The 16,200-nt window shown below is 52.1% G+C and overlaps 1 protein-coding gene across 1 annotated transcript in view; it reads right to left on the bottom strand.

Annotated features, from left to right (window-relative positions):
* Positions 1 to 11,786, bottom strand: part of Ppp5c (protein phosphatase 5 catalytic subunit) — a 31,559-nt gene extending 19,773 nt beyond the window's left edge. The window contains exons 1-2 of the mRNA XM_004672644.3: positions 11,619 to 11,786; positions 5,790 to 6,031 (exon numbers count right to left, since the gene is read on the bottom strand). Coding sequence (XP_004672701.1) covers positions 5,790 to 6,031; positions 11,619 to 11,739 — 363 coding nt within the window. The 5' untranslated portion in view covers positions 11,740 to 11,786. The remainder of the gene's footprint in view (positions 1 to 5,789; positions 6,032 to 11,618) is intronic.
* Positions 11,787 to 16,200: the final 4,414 nt, after the last annotated feature.

The raw sequence follows: 16,200 nt of genomic DNA, 5'->3' as shown, positions 1-16,200 counted from the left end.
TGCTGGGGAATACACCCTGCCAAGTTCCTGCTCTTGGTGAGGGTGCATCCTCCATCCAGGGGTCCTTCAGAACCCGAGACACGCTGGTTACAGCTTAGTGCTGGCACTAGGCATCTCTTTAAAAAGGGACATGCCAGAGAGGTCCCTGATGGCCCCAAAACATTATAGGCCATTGCTGAGGCCCTTGGTTTCCCACCAGGAATAGATGTTAAGACCCTATTGCTGAAGACTCCACATACTTGGGCTGCAAGGTCACTGAAAAATCGTGCGGGAACTGAGGTGATAACCTCCTCCATGTAGAACAGCTGACAGAAAGCTGGAAAAAGCCATTCTACATGTAGTTCAATGGGAGAAAGAGATACCACCAGTGAAGATACTCAAGAGAGGACAATGCAAGCCTCATAATTGGCCAGCCAGGCCAAAAGAGCCAACGAGTGCAATAGTGGCATGTCTGTCATGCTGGAAACCAACTGCCCTCCAACTGGACTGGAGGCCCGCTCCATGGGGGGGGAGGGGGGGAACACATCCCTGATACTGAAAACTTAAAACAGGGGTAGTCATGAGCCCTAGTGGTATAACATCTGCTGATGTCTGGATAAGTGTGTATACTATGCTTATCAAACTGCGCACTAAGAACTTCTTTTAATATTTATACCCTTATATTCATGCTACTCTCACTTTGGGTAGAAAATCTTCTTTTTTCAGATGGCAGTGACCTTGGGATGACTCAGAAGGCACCGTGGTGATGAGCAGAAGTGACAGAGGAGTGCTCAGCACTAAGACATCTCTATCACACCTTCCAAGGCTCAGGGTCCATTGCGGAAGAGGTGGGAGAAAGAATGTAAGAGCCAAAGGAAGGGTAGGACTCCTTACAACGTGCTCCTCCAGACACAAAATGTCCTGGATATCCATGACCTCACAGTGCCTGACACTACCTACACAAGACCATCATAAGAGGAGGAAAAGATCATGACGTAAAAATAAAAGGGAGACTGATTGAGATGGGGAGGGGATATGATGGAGAATGGAATTTCAAAGAGGAAAGTGGGGGGTATTACCATGGGATATTTTTTATAATCATGGAAAATGTTAATAAAAATTGAGGAAAAAATAAAAATAAATAAACAAAAAGGGGCAGGGCACGTGAAGACAGGCTCATTATTGTGTCCTGTAGTTCCAGTGACTTGGGAGGCTGAGGCAGGATTGCTTGAGCCCAGAAGCTCAAGGCCAGCATGCGTAACATAGTGAGATTCTGTCTTAAAGTGTCACATAGACTGCCCCTGTGTCAGTGTCCTCAAGGTGATAAATTGAGTGGTAACTGAAGGAAACTGGAACATGGTACATGTGACTCTGTAATGTTCTCAACAAAGTGAGGTGTCTGTAGAAAGCACCATCTTGGCTTAGCTATTAAGGTGTTTGCCTGCAAAGCCAAAGAACCAAGGTTCCATTCTCCAGGACCCACGTAAGCCAGATGCACAAGGTGGTGCATGCATCTGGAGTTTGTCTGCAGTGGCTAGAGGACCTGCATACCCTTCTCTCTCAAACAGGTAAATTGTTAAAAAGGGGTGTGCCTGTGAAGCCTAAAGACTCATGTTTGACTCTCCAGGTCCCACATAAGCCAGATGCAGTGACACAAGTATACAATGTCGCACATGAACACCAGGGGGCGCACGTGTCTGGAGTTCGTTTACAGTGGCTGAAGGCGGTGATGCGCCAATTCTGCCCCCCCTAAATAAATAAATAAATAAATAAATAAATAGAAATAAGAAAGCGCCATCTTCAGGGGCTGGGGGTTTGGCTGAACAGTAGAGCCTTAGCTGGAACCTATCAGTGAGGGGCTAGAGTTGAGACTCAGTAGTGCAGGGTGTGCCTAGCTCTAGGTTGCCACCAGCATGGGGGGTGGGCATGGTATGTTCAGCTGTTGGGGGTAACTGACAGCAACTGTGACAATATGGTACTAGGGGCTCAGAGCCCCACAGGAAGTCTTGAGCAGCATGTTTGGGGACTTGTACTCAGTGGGAGTGCAGAGCTCACTGTCACAATATGGACAGTGGTTCAGGGCAGGACAATCGCCTGCACATGTATGTTGGCAGCAAGGTCTCTAGCCCCACCATCTATCTGGGAGGGATCGAGACCATCAGAGCACCTCAGTTACTTGGGCCAGCCAAGGTTGTCAAGTAAGGTGCCCATGTTAATAAAAGTAAGTTTCTTAGAACTGCGTGGCCTTGGAACTGAGTGTAGGGGATGACAGACCAGCACGAGCCAAGGTCCCAGTGAGGGGACCAGCAGAGCTAGGTGAGAGAGGGCATTATGGCTTCTCTGCACAGAACGGCAAAGGAAAACAAGGCTTTCAGTAGGCAGCTCCTTTGCCACGTGCTTGTGACAATCTACCATGTGGTACCCAGAATCCCCATGTGGTAACCCAGCATTCATTTCTTGCACAATAAAACAGGAGCGAGGGGACGGCACCATTGCCACCTGTGCTGGAGGCCAGAGCTGTGGCAGGAACCTGCCTGCTGCGTACAGCAGCCTGACTCTGGGCCCAGGCTGCAGCCTCCTGCAATTTCTTTGAGACTGAAAGCAAGTGAGCTATTTGCCCTCTGGGCCTCAGTTTCCTCACCTGTAAATCAGGGGTAACAATAGCTCCTACCATATAGGCTGCTGTGACAATTAAATGACTGATGGCACCAAGGTGGCCAGTGTGCACAGCCCACGATGAGTGTCTTGTTAAGTAAGGGCTGGGTCTGACTGTCCCCACACAGGGGTGTCAGAACTTGTGCAGGCTTGCAGGACAAAAATGCCTTTTTCTCCCCCCGCCCCACCCAGGTAGTGTCTCACTCTAGCTCAGGCTGACTGGAGCTTACTTACTCTGTAGTTCTAGGCTGGCCCTGAACTCATGGTGACTTTCCTACCTCAGTCTCCCAGTGCTGAGACTAAAGGTCTGTGCCACCACACCTAGTGTAAAATGCCTAACAAACTCAAAGGACAGAAGCACATAATAAACCAAGGCAAAACCCAGAAGACACGCAGGCAGGGTTGGAGGGCAGGAAGACACCACCCCAAGTCTGGCATGGGCCTGTGTGGCCACCAGTATTCTATGGACAGCAAGAACAGGCAGTGTCTCTACCTTCACAAGACCACCATAATAGGAGGAAAAGATCATGACATCAAAATAAGAGACTGATTGAGAGGGGGAAGGGATATGGTGGAGTAGTTTCCAAGGGGAAAGAGGGGGAGGGAGGGCAGTACCATGGGATATTGTTTACAATCATGGAAATTGTTAATAAAAAAAAATTAAAATAAAAAAAAGAACAGGTAGTGTCTACCAAGATACCCATGAAGAAAGTAGGCCCATTGGCATGAGCAGGCTGGGGAAAGTGGGGTCCTATGGAGGTAACAGGGACCCGAAGGGGAGACACACCCCACTCCCCCAGGCCCTGGCAAGTCCTTCCTGTGGGGCCCAGGCTGTCTGCACCTTGTGGATGCTGAGAAGATAGCAGATGCACACCAGCAGGCAGGCTCCTCTCCAAACTTGCCCATCTCAGGCCTCACAAAGCCTCACGAGGCAGGCCATCCACGAGGGTGCTGAGCCTCAAAGCACTGGAGCGATGCAGCTCGGATCTGAACCTGGGCTTCTTAAGCACAGAGCACGTGACTCCACGCGCTATACCAGCGGCATCTTTCGGCTCTGACCAGAGCAGGAACTACGTGCAGTTGCACACCGTACCTGACACTCACGATGTGCTCGTGTCAGTAAAGCAAGGCTTTGCCAGAAGTATGTGCACGCTGCCGACTTCTCCCTCTCTCTGAGAGCTCATCTCAACCATTCAACTGACCTGGGCGTCCCCAAGTTTCAACCACAGGCCGGGATAGAGTACCAGCTCTGCCATTCCTTGCTGGGTGACCTTAGTAGAAGGGAGCTCCCGCCTGTCAGCCGGCTGCTGGCACTCACACAGGGCTCACAGCAGTGCTGTCCACTGTGTTCTTACAGTTGAGCAAACTGAGGCTGAGACAGGAGGCCTTTGCCAAACGGGCCCAAGCTGGGTTAGCAGAGCCACAGGCTCACTTGCCAACCAAAGTCACACAGCTGACTCCTGTGAGCATCTGCCACAAGGTCACACAGCTGGCTCCAGGCAGCATCTGTCACAAGGGGCAAAGGGGCTGGCCTGTGGGCAATGATCCCGGGCTCCTGTTCGGTGCTAGGGTGGCCCCATTTTAAGTCACTTCTGTAAAAAACTTTGGATGACCCCCACCCACATCCTATGGCAACGGCAAGGCCTGGCATACAACTCACAAGCGGCATGCCCACCACCAGCAGCAGCCTGATGCAGTACACAGGGCTTTGAAAGGAACCCACTGCCCCCTCCAGGGAAATGCTCTGGGAGCCAAGAGTGCCAGAGACCCTGAGAGTTCCTCAACTGCCTCAGCTCCCCTCCCAGGGGACTGTCGGCATCATTGCCTGGTCCACCGGCATGCTGCCTTTACTCGTCAATGCACCCCAGCCACAACCGCCCGGGAGCCAGCCATGGCTTGTCACCATTTTCCAGAGTAGGACACCAAGAAACAGCAAAGGCCTATGCTGAACACCCAAGCTCACAGGGACTCTGTTCTGCTGCCCCTCTCTGCCCTATAGATTGCCACCCAGTTATCGCTACGTCTTTGCCCTCACCAGGAACTGACAACGTCCTTTGGTCTAGGGGCAGCCTTCACCCAGGCCAGGTCATGTGAACGGGCTTCCTCCCACGGGAGGCATGGCTCCCCAGGCCCCTTGGGGCCTTGTGCACTTGCCCAGAGGACAGGGAATGCCACAGTGAAGGACCACATATAACTGCCTGAGAGACAGTCCACTCGCTATACCAAGCCTGACCACAGCCAGCCTCTGGCCCTGGGCTCAAACCCCACCGCTGCCTCTCACCAGCCGAGGGCCTCCCTCTCCTTGCCTGCAGGATGGGGGCAATCTGTATAAGGAGAACTCTTCTCTCAGTCAACAATGACGCCCGTCTCCGTCAAGGACACAGGGCATACCTGTCCCAAGGTGCACAGTACAGCACCTGTGGCAATGGCGGATGAGGAGCGTGCTTCATGTCCCCTCCATCCCTACCACAGGGGATATGTCTCCATGAGCTGTTCCTCTACCGTGTATGCCTCTGTTCTTCAAAGCAGCCAGCCATTTTCCTTGCATGTTCAGTGACACAGGGTCTGTCTGCCCCAGAAAGCTAACTCACCAAAACCCTACATGGCTCTTGGGAGAAACCGGGAACACACTAGTGACACTCACCACTACTAATGTTTCCTCTTTTTTTTTTTTTTTTTTGGCAGGGCCCTCAGCCACTGCAAACAAACTCCAAACGCATGCATCACCTTGTGCATCTGGCTAACGTGGATCCTGGGGAATCGAACCCAGGTCCTCTAACTGTGCAGGTAAGCACTTTCAGCACAAAGCCATCCCTCCAGCCCACCACTACCGTCACCACTGACAACAGCCACATCAACTAGTAAGAGTGTGAACATTCTGACCCAGGCTCCAGTGCTCACAGAGCATAACTCACTCGTTTCCCACAGTGACTCTGGGAGCCGGATCTCATGCCACAGAGGTGGGCAAAGAAAGCACAGAGAGGCACAGTGACTTATCCAGGATCCCAGTGGCGGAGAGGGAGTAGGGACTGTGCACAGTTTGCTGTTGACTAAGGGTCTTGTGGTCATTCACTGGGAGATGTGGGACTGTCCCCTCCCCATCCACCTGGCTGCCCAGGTGTTGGGAGCTGGCCCGTGCCCGAGGCTCGGCTCACCGTCTCGTAGTCACGCAGGGCAGCCCGGAACTTGCCCAGTGCCATGTTGCTGGCGGCCCGACGGTAGTAGCCCTTGATGTACTTCTTGTCGATCTCGATGGCCCGTGTGGCATCACCCAGCGCATAGCCGTAGCATTCAGTGCGCAGATAGGCCAGGCTGCGGTTGCCATAGTAGATGGCATTGTTGGGGTTCAGCTCAATGGCCTGGCTGTAGAACTTGATGGCGTTCTCGTAGTCCTTGGCTGTGGAGGAGAAGGAGGCATGAGGCCCCACTGGCACCTAACAGTAGCCCACCCTGGCCTGGATCCCAGCCCCATGTCCTTATCTACAGATGGGGAACCCAAGGTCCATCATGAAGCTGAGGCCCTTTTCCTGTACCAGGCCTTGTCACTCAAGACCACAATCTCCAGGACCTGAGTCAACTCTATACACAACCACCTGGCAAGGCCTCTCCGAGACCCCCATGATCAGAGGGATATATACCAGTGAGTGCCAGGACAGGGATCTGAACCAGGCAACCTGAGTCTGCCTGAGCCCCTGGCTGGCCAACTCCCCAGAGCAGACAAGTAAGGCCAAAGTGGCCATGTGGAGAAGAGGCAGGAAAAGGGAGGCCTGTCTCCTTGGCCTACAAGGAGCAGCAGCCTTGAGCTGGCAGGCCAAGGGTCTGAGGACCTGGGAAAGGATGGTGTGGCTAGAGAGCAGCCGGGGGAGTGTAGGGCAGTCAAAAGGAGGTGACACCTAACCAAGGGCAAAAGGCCACGCTTTATTTGATATGACACAGCTGGTCCCTGCACACTGCATTAGCCTTGGACCTGTGCAAACGCACCGGCTGGCACACAGCTCACCTGACACAAGCTGCAGAGGTCTCGTTCAAGGTCGAAGGGCAGACCCCCCTCTCGCCTGGTCAAGCAACAGGCAGGGAACCCAGGCACGGACAACCTAAGGCCCTGTCTGAGTGGTAACATGGGTTCCTTCAAGGAGTCCCAGGGAGGGCTGCGCGCTACCCCTTCTCCAGACACGGGGGCTGAAGTTCACAGAAAGAAGGCCTGAACTTGAGATTGCAAGCAAGTGGCAGGTAGGGGTTGTAAGCTGGGCCAAAATGGAAATACTATGACCCCTTCTCTGGGTGCACTCTGGGTGGAAGCTTGGCACAGCGACAGGCTCTAGCACACACAAGGCAGCCTGGCCCTGCCTCTTCCAGGCTGAGTGTCCTTGGACAACTTAAATTACACTCCCTCTACATACCTGAGTTTTCTTCTACCACCCAGCATGGAACAGGAGTCCCCACTGGGACCCCACTTTACTGGTCTCCCGTGTGCTTCCAGCCAGACCCCTGCCTGAACCTCTAGGTCCTCCTTTCCAGAGCCTCGGCCCTGTCTGGGGCCTCAGTGGAGAGACCAGTTCTAGACAGTGACCCAGAGTGCTTAGGGCTCAACCATCCCAGGGGAGCACCCCATGCCAAGACCTGGGGTTAAGTGTGAGCCTGATGAAGCAAGAGTTGAGGCTCCAGGAATGGGGACGGACGAGGAGAGGCAAGAGACTCAAACTTGAAACAGGCAGCCAGGTCCCTGGGATGCTCTTCCTGGCAATCCACAAAAGGCTCAAATGTCCCCTCCTTCAGGAAGCCCTACTTGACCTCCAGTCTACCACTTGGATTGCTCCCTAAGGCCTATGAGCCCCAGGAGGGCAGGACCCAGAAATAAGCAAGGAGAACGGTTGCAGAGTGCAACATCGCTAAGGCTGACCGTCCCTGGAATGCCAGCACCTTCAAGGATGCTGGGCTCCCACAGTGAGGTGGTACTATGTAAGGCGGCAGAGGGCGCAGCCACTGACACATGACACTGTGAACCCAACACTAGAGGCAAGCCAACAGCCTCTCACCAGGGCTTCTCTGAAGCAGGGAATCAGACAGGCTCAGCTGGTGTTCTAGGAACTTCTAGAGGCAGAGTGGCTGCAGTCCCATGAATGGCCAAGTGGAGGCAGAACGGCCTGCACCTGCTGTCCACCACATACCAGACACACCCCGCCACCTCATTCTGTACTTCCCAAGCGCTATCCTCTGGGAGCAGTGAAGTGAAATTGTTTGCCCAAGGGTCAAAAGAGCAAAAGAGTCCTGAGCCATGACATGGTGCTTCCCCTCCACAGGCCTCAGACCAGGAAATGCCCTGGGGTGAGCACAAAGACGTCCCCAACAGGACCTTGCCCTGGCCTGAGCTCACAGAAAAACCTCTACAGTTGGAGGCAGGCACTTTCCATGTCCTTGAGTCCCCTGTCCCCAAAGGGGCCACTCTTCTCCCTGTAGGGGCTAGATGACAGCCAAGCAGGGAGGAAGAGGACATCTGCCCACCACTGCTCACTCTAACCTTGGGCAAGTAGTTGCACTGGGTGCCTGCTTGCTCTACACCAACCAGGCTGCGGCGGCCGCTACTCCTCCTCCCTCCCTCGCCCATGCCCCAGGGAAGGTTCAGCTCAGCAGTACCTGGCTACCACAGGAGCTCAATGAAAGTGAATTGCAATTATTCTTTTTATTGGTATTCCCACAATCCTGTGCCTGGGGCTCTGTGCCTGCCACTACCTGCCCACAGCAGTGGGAGGCCTGTACTCCAGACCAGCCCGGTGCCAGGCCCCTCTGGCTGCCTCCCAGCTTCAGGCTACTGAGACCTTGCATCCGTGTCTGACTCTCCCAGAACTCTCACCTGGCCTCAGGTGCAGCCCAGATTCTTGCTGCTTCTCTCAAGTTCCCCAATAAGGACAGCCACACCTTCCACCCCATCACCCCACTGAGCCTGGTCACCTGGAAGGCCCAGCCCCCAGGGAACAGCAGGCTTGCATCTGTCCAGATGGCATGCATCTCTCACATTCACCGCAGCCACACCCATCCCTGCAGCGCCACCCCAGTCTTCCCCAGCCAGGTTTAGGGTATGGTCCAGCCCCACCCTGAGCCCCAGCTTCTTGCCCAAGGGGTCTTTTTATAGTACCAATCTGGGGAGTCTCAGGTAAAAGCCTGGGTCCCTCACCATAGCCCCACATAGCCTACTTCCTGCAGCCTCACCCTAAACTTCACCATCTCCACTCCAGTCCCACTTACCTCCCTGGTGCCAGGCTTGGCTCACCTTTAGGACTTTGCCAGGTGGTTCCCTCCCACTCTCCAAGCAGCCACTTGTTTCCTCTTTGATAAACCCCTTGAGTCATCTGTCCCTCCAGCCTGGTCAGAGGCTCCACCCCTCACCTGTTCGCCCTTCTCACCTTCTTCCTGGTCTCCAATCCTTTCTTTGAGTCCAGTCTGCACAGCAGCCCGTAGATGGGGGATCCTTTCCTAATGCCAACAGGATCATGTGGCTCCCTGCCACCCTCAGGATGACATCTGGCCTCTGAGGCTCTGTCTGCTCCTGCTCATCTCTTCTCCCAGTCCTCCCTCCTTCCCACTTCATCCAACTCTCTCCTTTATATTTCTTTTTTGGGTTTTCGAGGTAGGGTCTCACTCTAGCCCAGGCTGTCCTGGAATTCACTCTGTAGTCTCAGGCTGGCCTCGAACTTACAGCCATCCTCCTACCATTACATCCCATGTGCTGGGATTAAAGGTGTGCGCCACCACGCCTGGTTTCTCCCCCACTTTTTAGACTTCATTTTAAGCCAGAGCCCAATCTTGCTTGACACTTGCTATGTAGTCCAGGCTGGCATTAACTCTTACCTCAGCCTCTCTAGTGCTGAGATTACGATAGGCACTACAGTGCCTGGCTTTCCCTCACAGCATCCTCTCCATCTCTGCCTCTGGTCTGAATCCATTTGTCTCCAGGGAGGGAGGGGGTCTACTCTTTCCTAGGGCTCTAACTCCTTCCCACTACCCCTCACCTTCCACCTTCCTGCTTCTCTCTAGGACTACACTTGAAAAAGTAGACTCACTTGACCCCACTCAAAACCTTCCCCAATTCCTCCACTCCCTTTCATAACCACAGTGGGTGTGGTGTCACATGCCCCTGATCCCAGCACTCAAGAGGTGAAATGGAGGAGGATCAAGAAGTTCAAGGTCATCCGCAGTTACACAGAGTTCCAGACCAGCCTGTACTCGAGACCCTGTCCAAACAAAAACCCCCAACAAGGCCACCCCCTTCCCCAGAACAAAACCAAACTCAAAATACTCAAATCACTGGCCAACCTCTGCTGTCCCCACCTCCAGGGACTGTCGCTGCCACTTCTTCCCTGCTGCTTTGGTCAATATCACCACTATCAGTGTGGGCATGCAGCTGACAGATCGGGGCACCTGCCTTTCCTTAGAGAAGCGCCCTCTTCTCTCAGCTTGCAACGCCTCTCCTGGTTTTCCTCCTACCCCACAACCACTCCACAGCTGCCCCTTCCATTCTAAAGTTTAGAATTCTTCCAGGTTCCAGTCTAGGTCTCCTCTAGACCAGATTCTTGGGTGCATTCCCAGGGCATTTCCAACCATTAGCCTGGTTACACCCGAATTTTTCTCCAATCCAGACTGGCCCATCTACCTAGTCAATATCTCTTCTTTGACAGCTGATTAAAATGCAAACTGGTCTTTGCAGTGACTGAAGAGATCAATCCCCCTGGCCTAACATCCTTTTTTATCAGTATCCCCTCCCCCAACTCATTAAAACTCTAATTAAACCAGCCTTTCTTCATTTCTCACTCCAGGGCCTTTGCACAAACTCATCCACCCACGTGGAACTCTCCTCCCTCATTCTCCCGAGTTTCGGTGTAAATGACTTTTTCTCCAAAAAGCCCTGACCACCCTAACTAAAGCAGTCGCCAACCTCTATTCTTAAAAAAAAAAAAAAAAAAAATTATTTGAGAGACACAAAGACGGCGCGCGGGGTGGGGGGGGGGCACGCCAGGGCCTTCAGAACTCCAGACATATGTGCCATCTGTGCATCTGGTTTACGTGGGTCCTGGGGAATCGAATCTAAGTCCCTTGGCTTTGCAAGCAAGCACCTTAACCACTAAGCCATTTCTCCAGCCCCCTATATTCTTTTCTATTTCATCACCTTTAGTTTTTTAAAATTTTTCTTCCAAAGTGCTCATCGCAACTTAGTAATTATTGGGGTGCCTACTCAACGTGATCCTCCTGCTAGGTTCCAAGCCACCTGTCTCAGTCGTTGCTAGACCCTCACAGCCAAGCCCAGTTCTTTAACGCATCGCATCTATGCAAAGAGTGAATGTACACATGGCCCCAGGCATCTCACCCTCCACCTCTGTTCCCTACTCCTCCTCCACGTCCCGCGTTTCTCAGGTCACATCTTCCACTTCCTTTTCCTTCCAATCCGCCCCCCCCCAACAATCCCTTTCTCTATCTCCATCATGCCGCCCCTCCCCACTTGGCGGTACCCACCCCACCCCCGGGTCTTCCTCCGGTCTTGGGCAGCGCCATCACTCCCCCAGCCACATGTCACTCACTCGCTGGCGTAGCGCCCTCTTCAGGTCAGGCCATCACCTAGCACCTCTCTGCCAAGTCTCCCTCATTTCGGTCAACCCTCTCTTCACCCCTCCGGTCCAGCTTCGGTCACCCCCCCCCAACACTTTAGTCGCTTCCGTTCCCGGTCCATCACTTCTTCCCCCCTCCTCCCCCCTCCCACCAATGTCGCCCCTCTGGGAGCGCCATCCCCGGGCCTGCCTTCCTCCCTCCCTCCCTCCTCACGCCGGGTCACCCGGTTCGCGCCCGCCCCGCGCCCAGGCTGCAGCTCCACGTTGCCATGGTTCCGCGCGGGCCCTGAGCAACCCCGCACGGCCTGGACCCCGCCGCCCACCCTTCCCTTTCCCCTTCAACCCCGTCCGGGGTGGGGTGCGCGGGGTGCGCGAAGCCGGGCTTACCTTTGAAGTAGTCGTTAGCCTGAGTCTTGAGTTCCTCCGCCCGCTTCAGTGTGCCTTCAGCCGGAGGCTCGTCCCGGGGGGGCTCAGCACACTCAGTCCGCTCGCCCTCCGCCATCGCCATGCCGCAAAGCGACCCCCAACCCTGGCAACGGCCGCCAGCGGCAACCCGGCCGAACCGTCGCGAAGGAGCGCCGAGTGACCGCCGCCGCTGCCGCACAAGTGTCGTAAAGCGCGGGACCCAAAGGCGGCCCTCGTGCGCCTGCGCAGGGCTCTTCCCTTCCCTCCCCTCCCCCTCCCCGCCACAGAGCGTCGGGAGGACAAGGTGAACAGAGGGTGCCGAGAGAGCGCCCCCCCTTGTAGAATGAGCCAATCAAAAACGATAAAAGGGGACGTTCGGAGAAGGGGGAGTTCCGGCGGAGTCCCCGCTCCCCAAATCACCGCGTTCAGAGGCTGCAAAAGTTTCTTGGATTTTTTTTTTTTTTTGAGAGAGAGAATGGGCGCGCCTGGGCCTCCAGTCACTGCCAACGAACTCCAGACGCTTGCGCCCCCTTTTGCGACTGCCTAACGTGGGTCCTGGAGAATCGAACCTGGGTCCTTTGTCTTTATGGGCAAACGCCTTAACCACTAAGCTATTTCTTCAGCCCACTTTCTTAGATCTTAAAGACCCCGCGGTCCTTTGGGTTTGGCAATTGGTTTGCAGGACCAAGGGTGGGTGTGACCGGCAGGCTCGTCCCCACAGAGGATCCATTTACCTGTGTGACCTTGAAGGAATCTTCCTCCTTCCAAACACCTCAGTGATCCCCCTAGAGAATGGGTGGCCAGTGTTCTCAAAAGATGAACAAGAAATCCCGTATCTCCCAAATCCTGAACAAGGCTCAAGTTCATTGCACCATCTTTGTTTTGCTTTCCCTATTTCCAGATCCAACTGAATCATTTAAATGACTGGTTGGGGGGAGGGTGCTGGAGGGATGGCACAGTGGTTAAAGGCGCTGGCTTGAAAAGCCTGATGGCCTGGGTTCGGATTTCGAATACCTACCTAAAGCCAGATGCACAAAGTGACGCATGCACCTGGAGTTTGTTTAAAGTGGCAGGAGTCAAATATTTTCTCTAGTGTCTACTGGGCAAAGACATCAAAGCTAGGATTTCAACCAAGGCACAATATATCAAAGCATGCAGAATGTACATAAATCCTACCCAAGAAGGATAATTCTGAGTATATTATAAAAGCCCCTCTTTCCTATTTTAATCATTTTAATTGCCTATTTAGTGACGTGGAAAAATCCATTGCTGCAGTACAATGAAGATCACTATGGGACTAAAAAACATGGCTAGTAAGGAGATATCTTACAGAAATCCTCTTATTTGTCTTACAGATGAGATCACTTGTGATATTAAAAAATTGTATTACATTCCTCATCCTCCACCAACAAGTTTTTCATTAAAGATTTAAGCCTGCCCGGTGTGGTGTTGCATACCTTTAATCCCAGCACTCAGGAGGCAGAGGTAGGAGGATCACCGTGAGTTCGAGGCCACCCTGAGAATACAGAGTGAATTCCAGGTCAGCTTGAGCTAGAGTGAGACCTTGGTGGGAGGGTAAGGTTTAAATCTGAAGATTAGAAACCTTATTTGAAAAGTTGAGATTTAAAATATGCTTACATTAGAAATACTTTGAAAGCCAGGCATGGTAGCACACTCTTTTAATCCCAGCACTCAGGAGGCAGAGGTAGGAGGATTGCCAAGAGTTTGAGGCCACCCTGAGACTACATAGTGAATTTCAGGTCAGCCTGAGCTAGAGTGAAACTTTACCTCAAAAATCAAAAACAAAAACTTTGAATTACTAAAGAAAAAACAAAAACAAATAACATGGCACAAGGCCCTGACATGCCTATATTCACTCTCTCAAGTTAAATTTATTTTTTTTTCTTTCTCGCTCTAACCCAGGCTGACCTGGAACTCACTGAACTCACTGTGTATTCTCAGGGTGACCTTGAAGTCATCGTGATCCTCCTACCTCAGGCTCCTGGCCCTTTATTTATTATTTTAAAAATTATTTACTTTAAGCCACACGTGGTGGCACAGGCCTTTAATCCCAGCACTCAGGAGACTGAGGGAGGAAGACCATTACCTCAGGCCAACTTGAGACTACAGAGTGAGTTCTAGGTTAGCCTGGGCTACAGTGAGAACCTACCTTGAAAAATAACCAAAAATAGCTGGGCGTGGTGGCACATGCCTTTAATCCCAGCACTTGGGAGGCAGAGGTACGAGGATCACTGTGAGTTCAAGGCCAGCCTAAGTCTACATAGTGAATTCCAGGTCAGCCTGGGCTAGAGTGAGGCCCTACCACAAAAAAAGAAACAAACACAATAATAATAACCAAAAATAAATTAAAAAAATAACTGGTTGGTCTCTGCATTACCCTTGCTTGGGTCACAGTCATGTTCCCCCCCCCCCAATCTACGCTCCATATGGCAATAAGAAGGATCTTGCTAGAATATTGTAAGACTGGCATCCTGCACCCCGGTTTTACATGGCTCCCCAGTGCCTTAGGAGAAAATACAAACGCTGTCTGATGACCTATCTATCTCCTCCGCCAACATCTTGTCCCATCTGCCTGATGCTACCTCTTCCCTCTCCCCCACCCATGTCCATTTTTATTTTTATTTTTATTTTTAATTTTTGAGAGAGAAAGAGGTAGAGAGAGAATGGGCGCACCAGGGCCTCCAGTCACTGTAAACAAACTCCAGACACATGCACCACCTTGTGCATCTGGCTTACTGTGGATCCTAAGGAATTGAACCTTGGTCCTTTGGTTTTGCAGGCAAGTATCTTAGCTGCTAAGCCATCTCTTCAGCCCTCAAATTCATTTTTTTAAAAATTTTTAAAATATTTTTTGTTCATTTTTTATTTATTTATTTGAGAGTGACAGCCAGAGAGAAAGACAGATAGAGGGAGAGAGAGAGAATGGGTGCGCCAGGGCTTCCAGCCACTGCAAACGAACTCCAGACGTGTGCGCCCCCTTTGTGCATCTGGCTAACATGGGACCTGGGGAACCGAGCCTCAAACCGGGGTCCTTAGGCTGCACAGGCAAGCGCTTAACCGCGAAGCCATCTCTCCAGCCCCTCAAATTCATTTTTGATCCCCCAAACACTGACATTTGCATGGAAGTGCATACTCATGGAGGGCCACGCAGAAAGGGGCTGACAGAAGAGAGATGTGAATCTGTCTCATCTACTTCCTGTGCACCAAATTTCTCCTCCTCCCTCTCCGTATGTGAAATAGTAAATTTTTCTTTGCAGAAAGCTAGGGAAAGCCATGCTGCATGCAGTTCAATGGGAGAGAGAGAAATCACCAGTGGAGATACCCAACAGTGGACACTGCAAACCTTAGATTTGGCCAGCCAGGCCAAATGAGCTGACAGGGGCAATAGTGGCATGTCTGTCATGGGGGAAACCAACTGCCTCTAATTGGATTGGAGGCCTGCTCCATGGGAGGGAATACATCCCTGATACTGAAAATCTACAGCAGGGGTAATCATGAGTCCTAGGGGTATAATATCTACTGCTGTCTGGCTAAATGTATATACTATGCTCACCAAACTGCCCAGTAAGCACTTCTCTTAATGTTCATACCCTTATGTTAATGCTACTCTCACTTTTGGTTAGAGAAGCTTCTCTTTTCAGATGGCAGTAACCTTGGGATGACTCAGAAGGCACCATGGTCCTGAGAAGAAGTGACAGGAGTGCTCAGCACTGCAATATCTCTATCACACCTTCCAAGGCTTGGGGTCCATTGCCAAAGAGGTGGCAGAAAGAATATAAGAGCCAAAGGAAGGTAGGACTCCTTACAACGTGCTCCTCCAGACACAAAATGGCCTGGATATCCATGACCTCACAGTGCCCGACACTACCTACACAAGACCATCATAATAGGAGGGAAAAGATGATGACATCAAAATAGAAGAGAGACTGATTGGGAGGGGGAGGGGATATGATGGAGAGTGGAGTTTCAGAGGAGAAAATCGGGGGAAGGGAATTACTATGGGATATTGTTTACAAGTATGGAAGTTGTCAATAAAAAAACAAATAAACAGATAAATTTTTCTTTGGATTTTTTTTTAAATTATTTATTTATTTATTTGAGAGCGGCAGACACAGAGAGAAAGACAGATAGAGGGAGAGAGAGAGAATGGGCGCGCCAGGGCTTCCAGCCTCTGCAAACGAACTCCAGACACGTGCGCCCCCTTGTGCATCTGGCTAACGTGGGACCTGGGGAACCGAGCCTCGAACCGGGGTCCTTAGGCTTCACAGGCAAGCGCTTAACCGCTAAGCCATCTCTCCAGCCCTTCTTTGGATTTTTTTTTAACCTGGAGGTGGGGATAGTCTATTCGAATGAATTTGAATCCATCTCAGCCTTTTCCGGAGGCCGTGAGACCTAGAGGGAGCGGTCACCCTCTCTGAGTCTGTTTCTTTTCCACTGCAAAGCGGAGATAGTAATGGAGCCATCCTTAAGTGTAGAGGAGGTTGGATTAACTTCACGAGAAGGTGGGTCTGGTGGCCCATGCCTGTAAAACCAGCATTTTGGA

This window comes from Jaculus jaculus, chromosome 14, assembly GCF_020740685.1.
Source record: "Jaculus jaculus isolate mJacJac1 chromosome 14, mJacJac1.mat.Y.cur, whole genome shotgun sequence".
Taxonomy (NCBI): domain Eukaryota; kingdom Metazoa; phylum Chordata; class Mammalia; order Rodentia; family Dipodidae; genus Jaculus; species Jaculus jaculus.
This window is presented reverse-complemented; position numbering and strand designations above follow the sequence as displayed.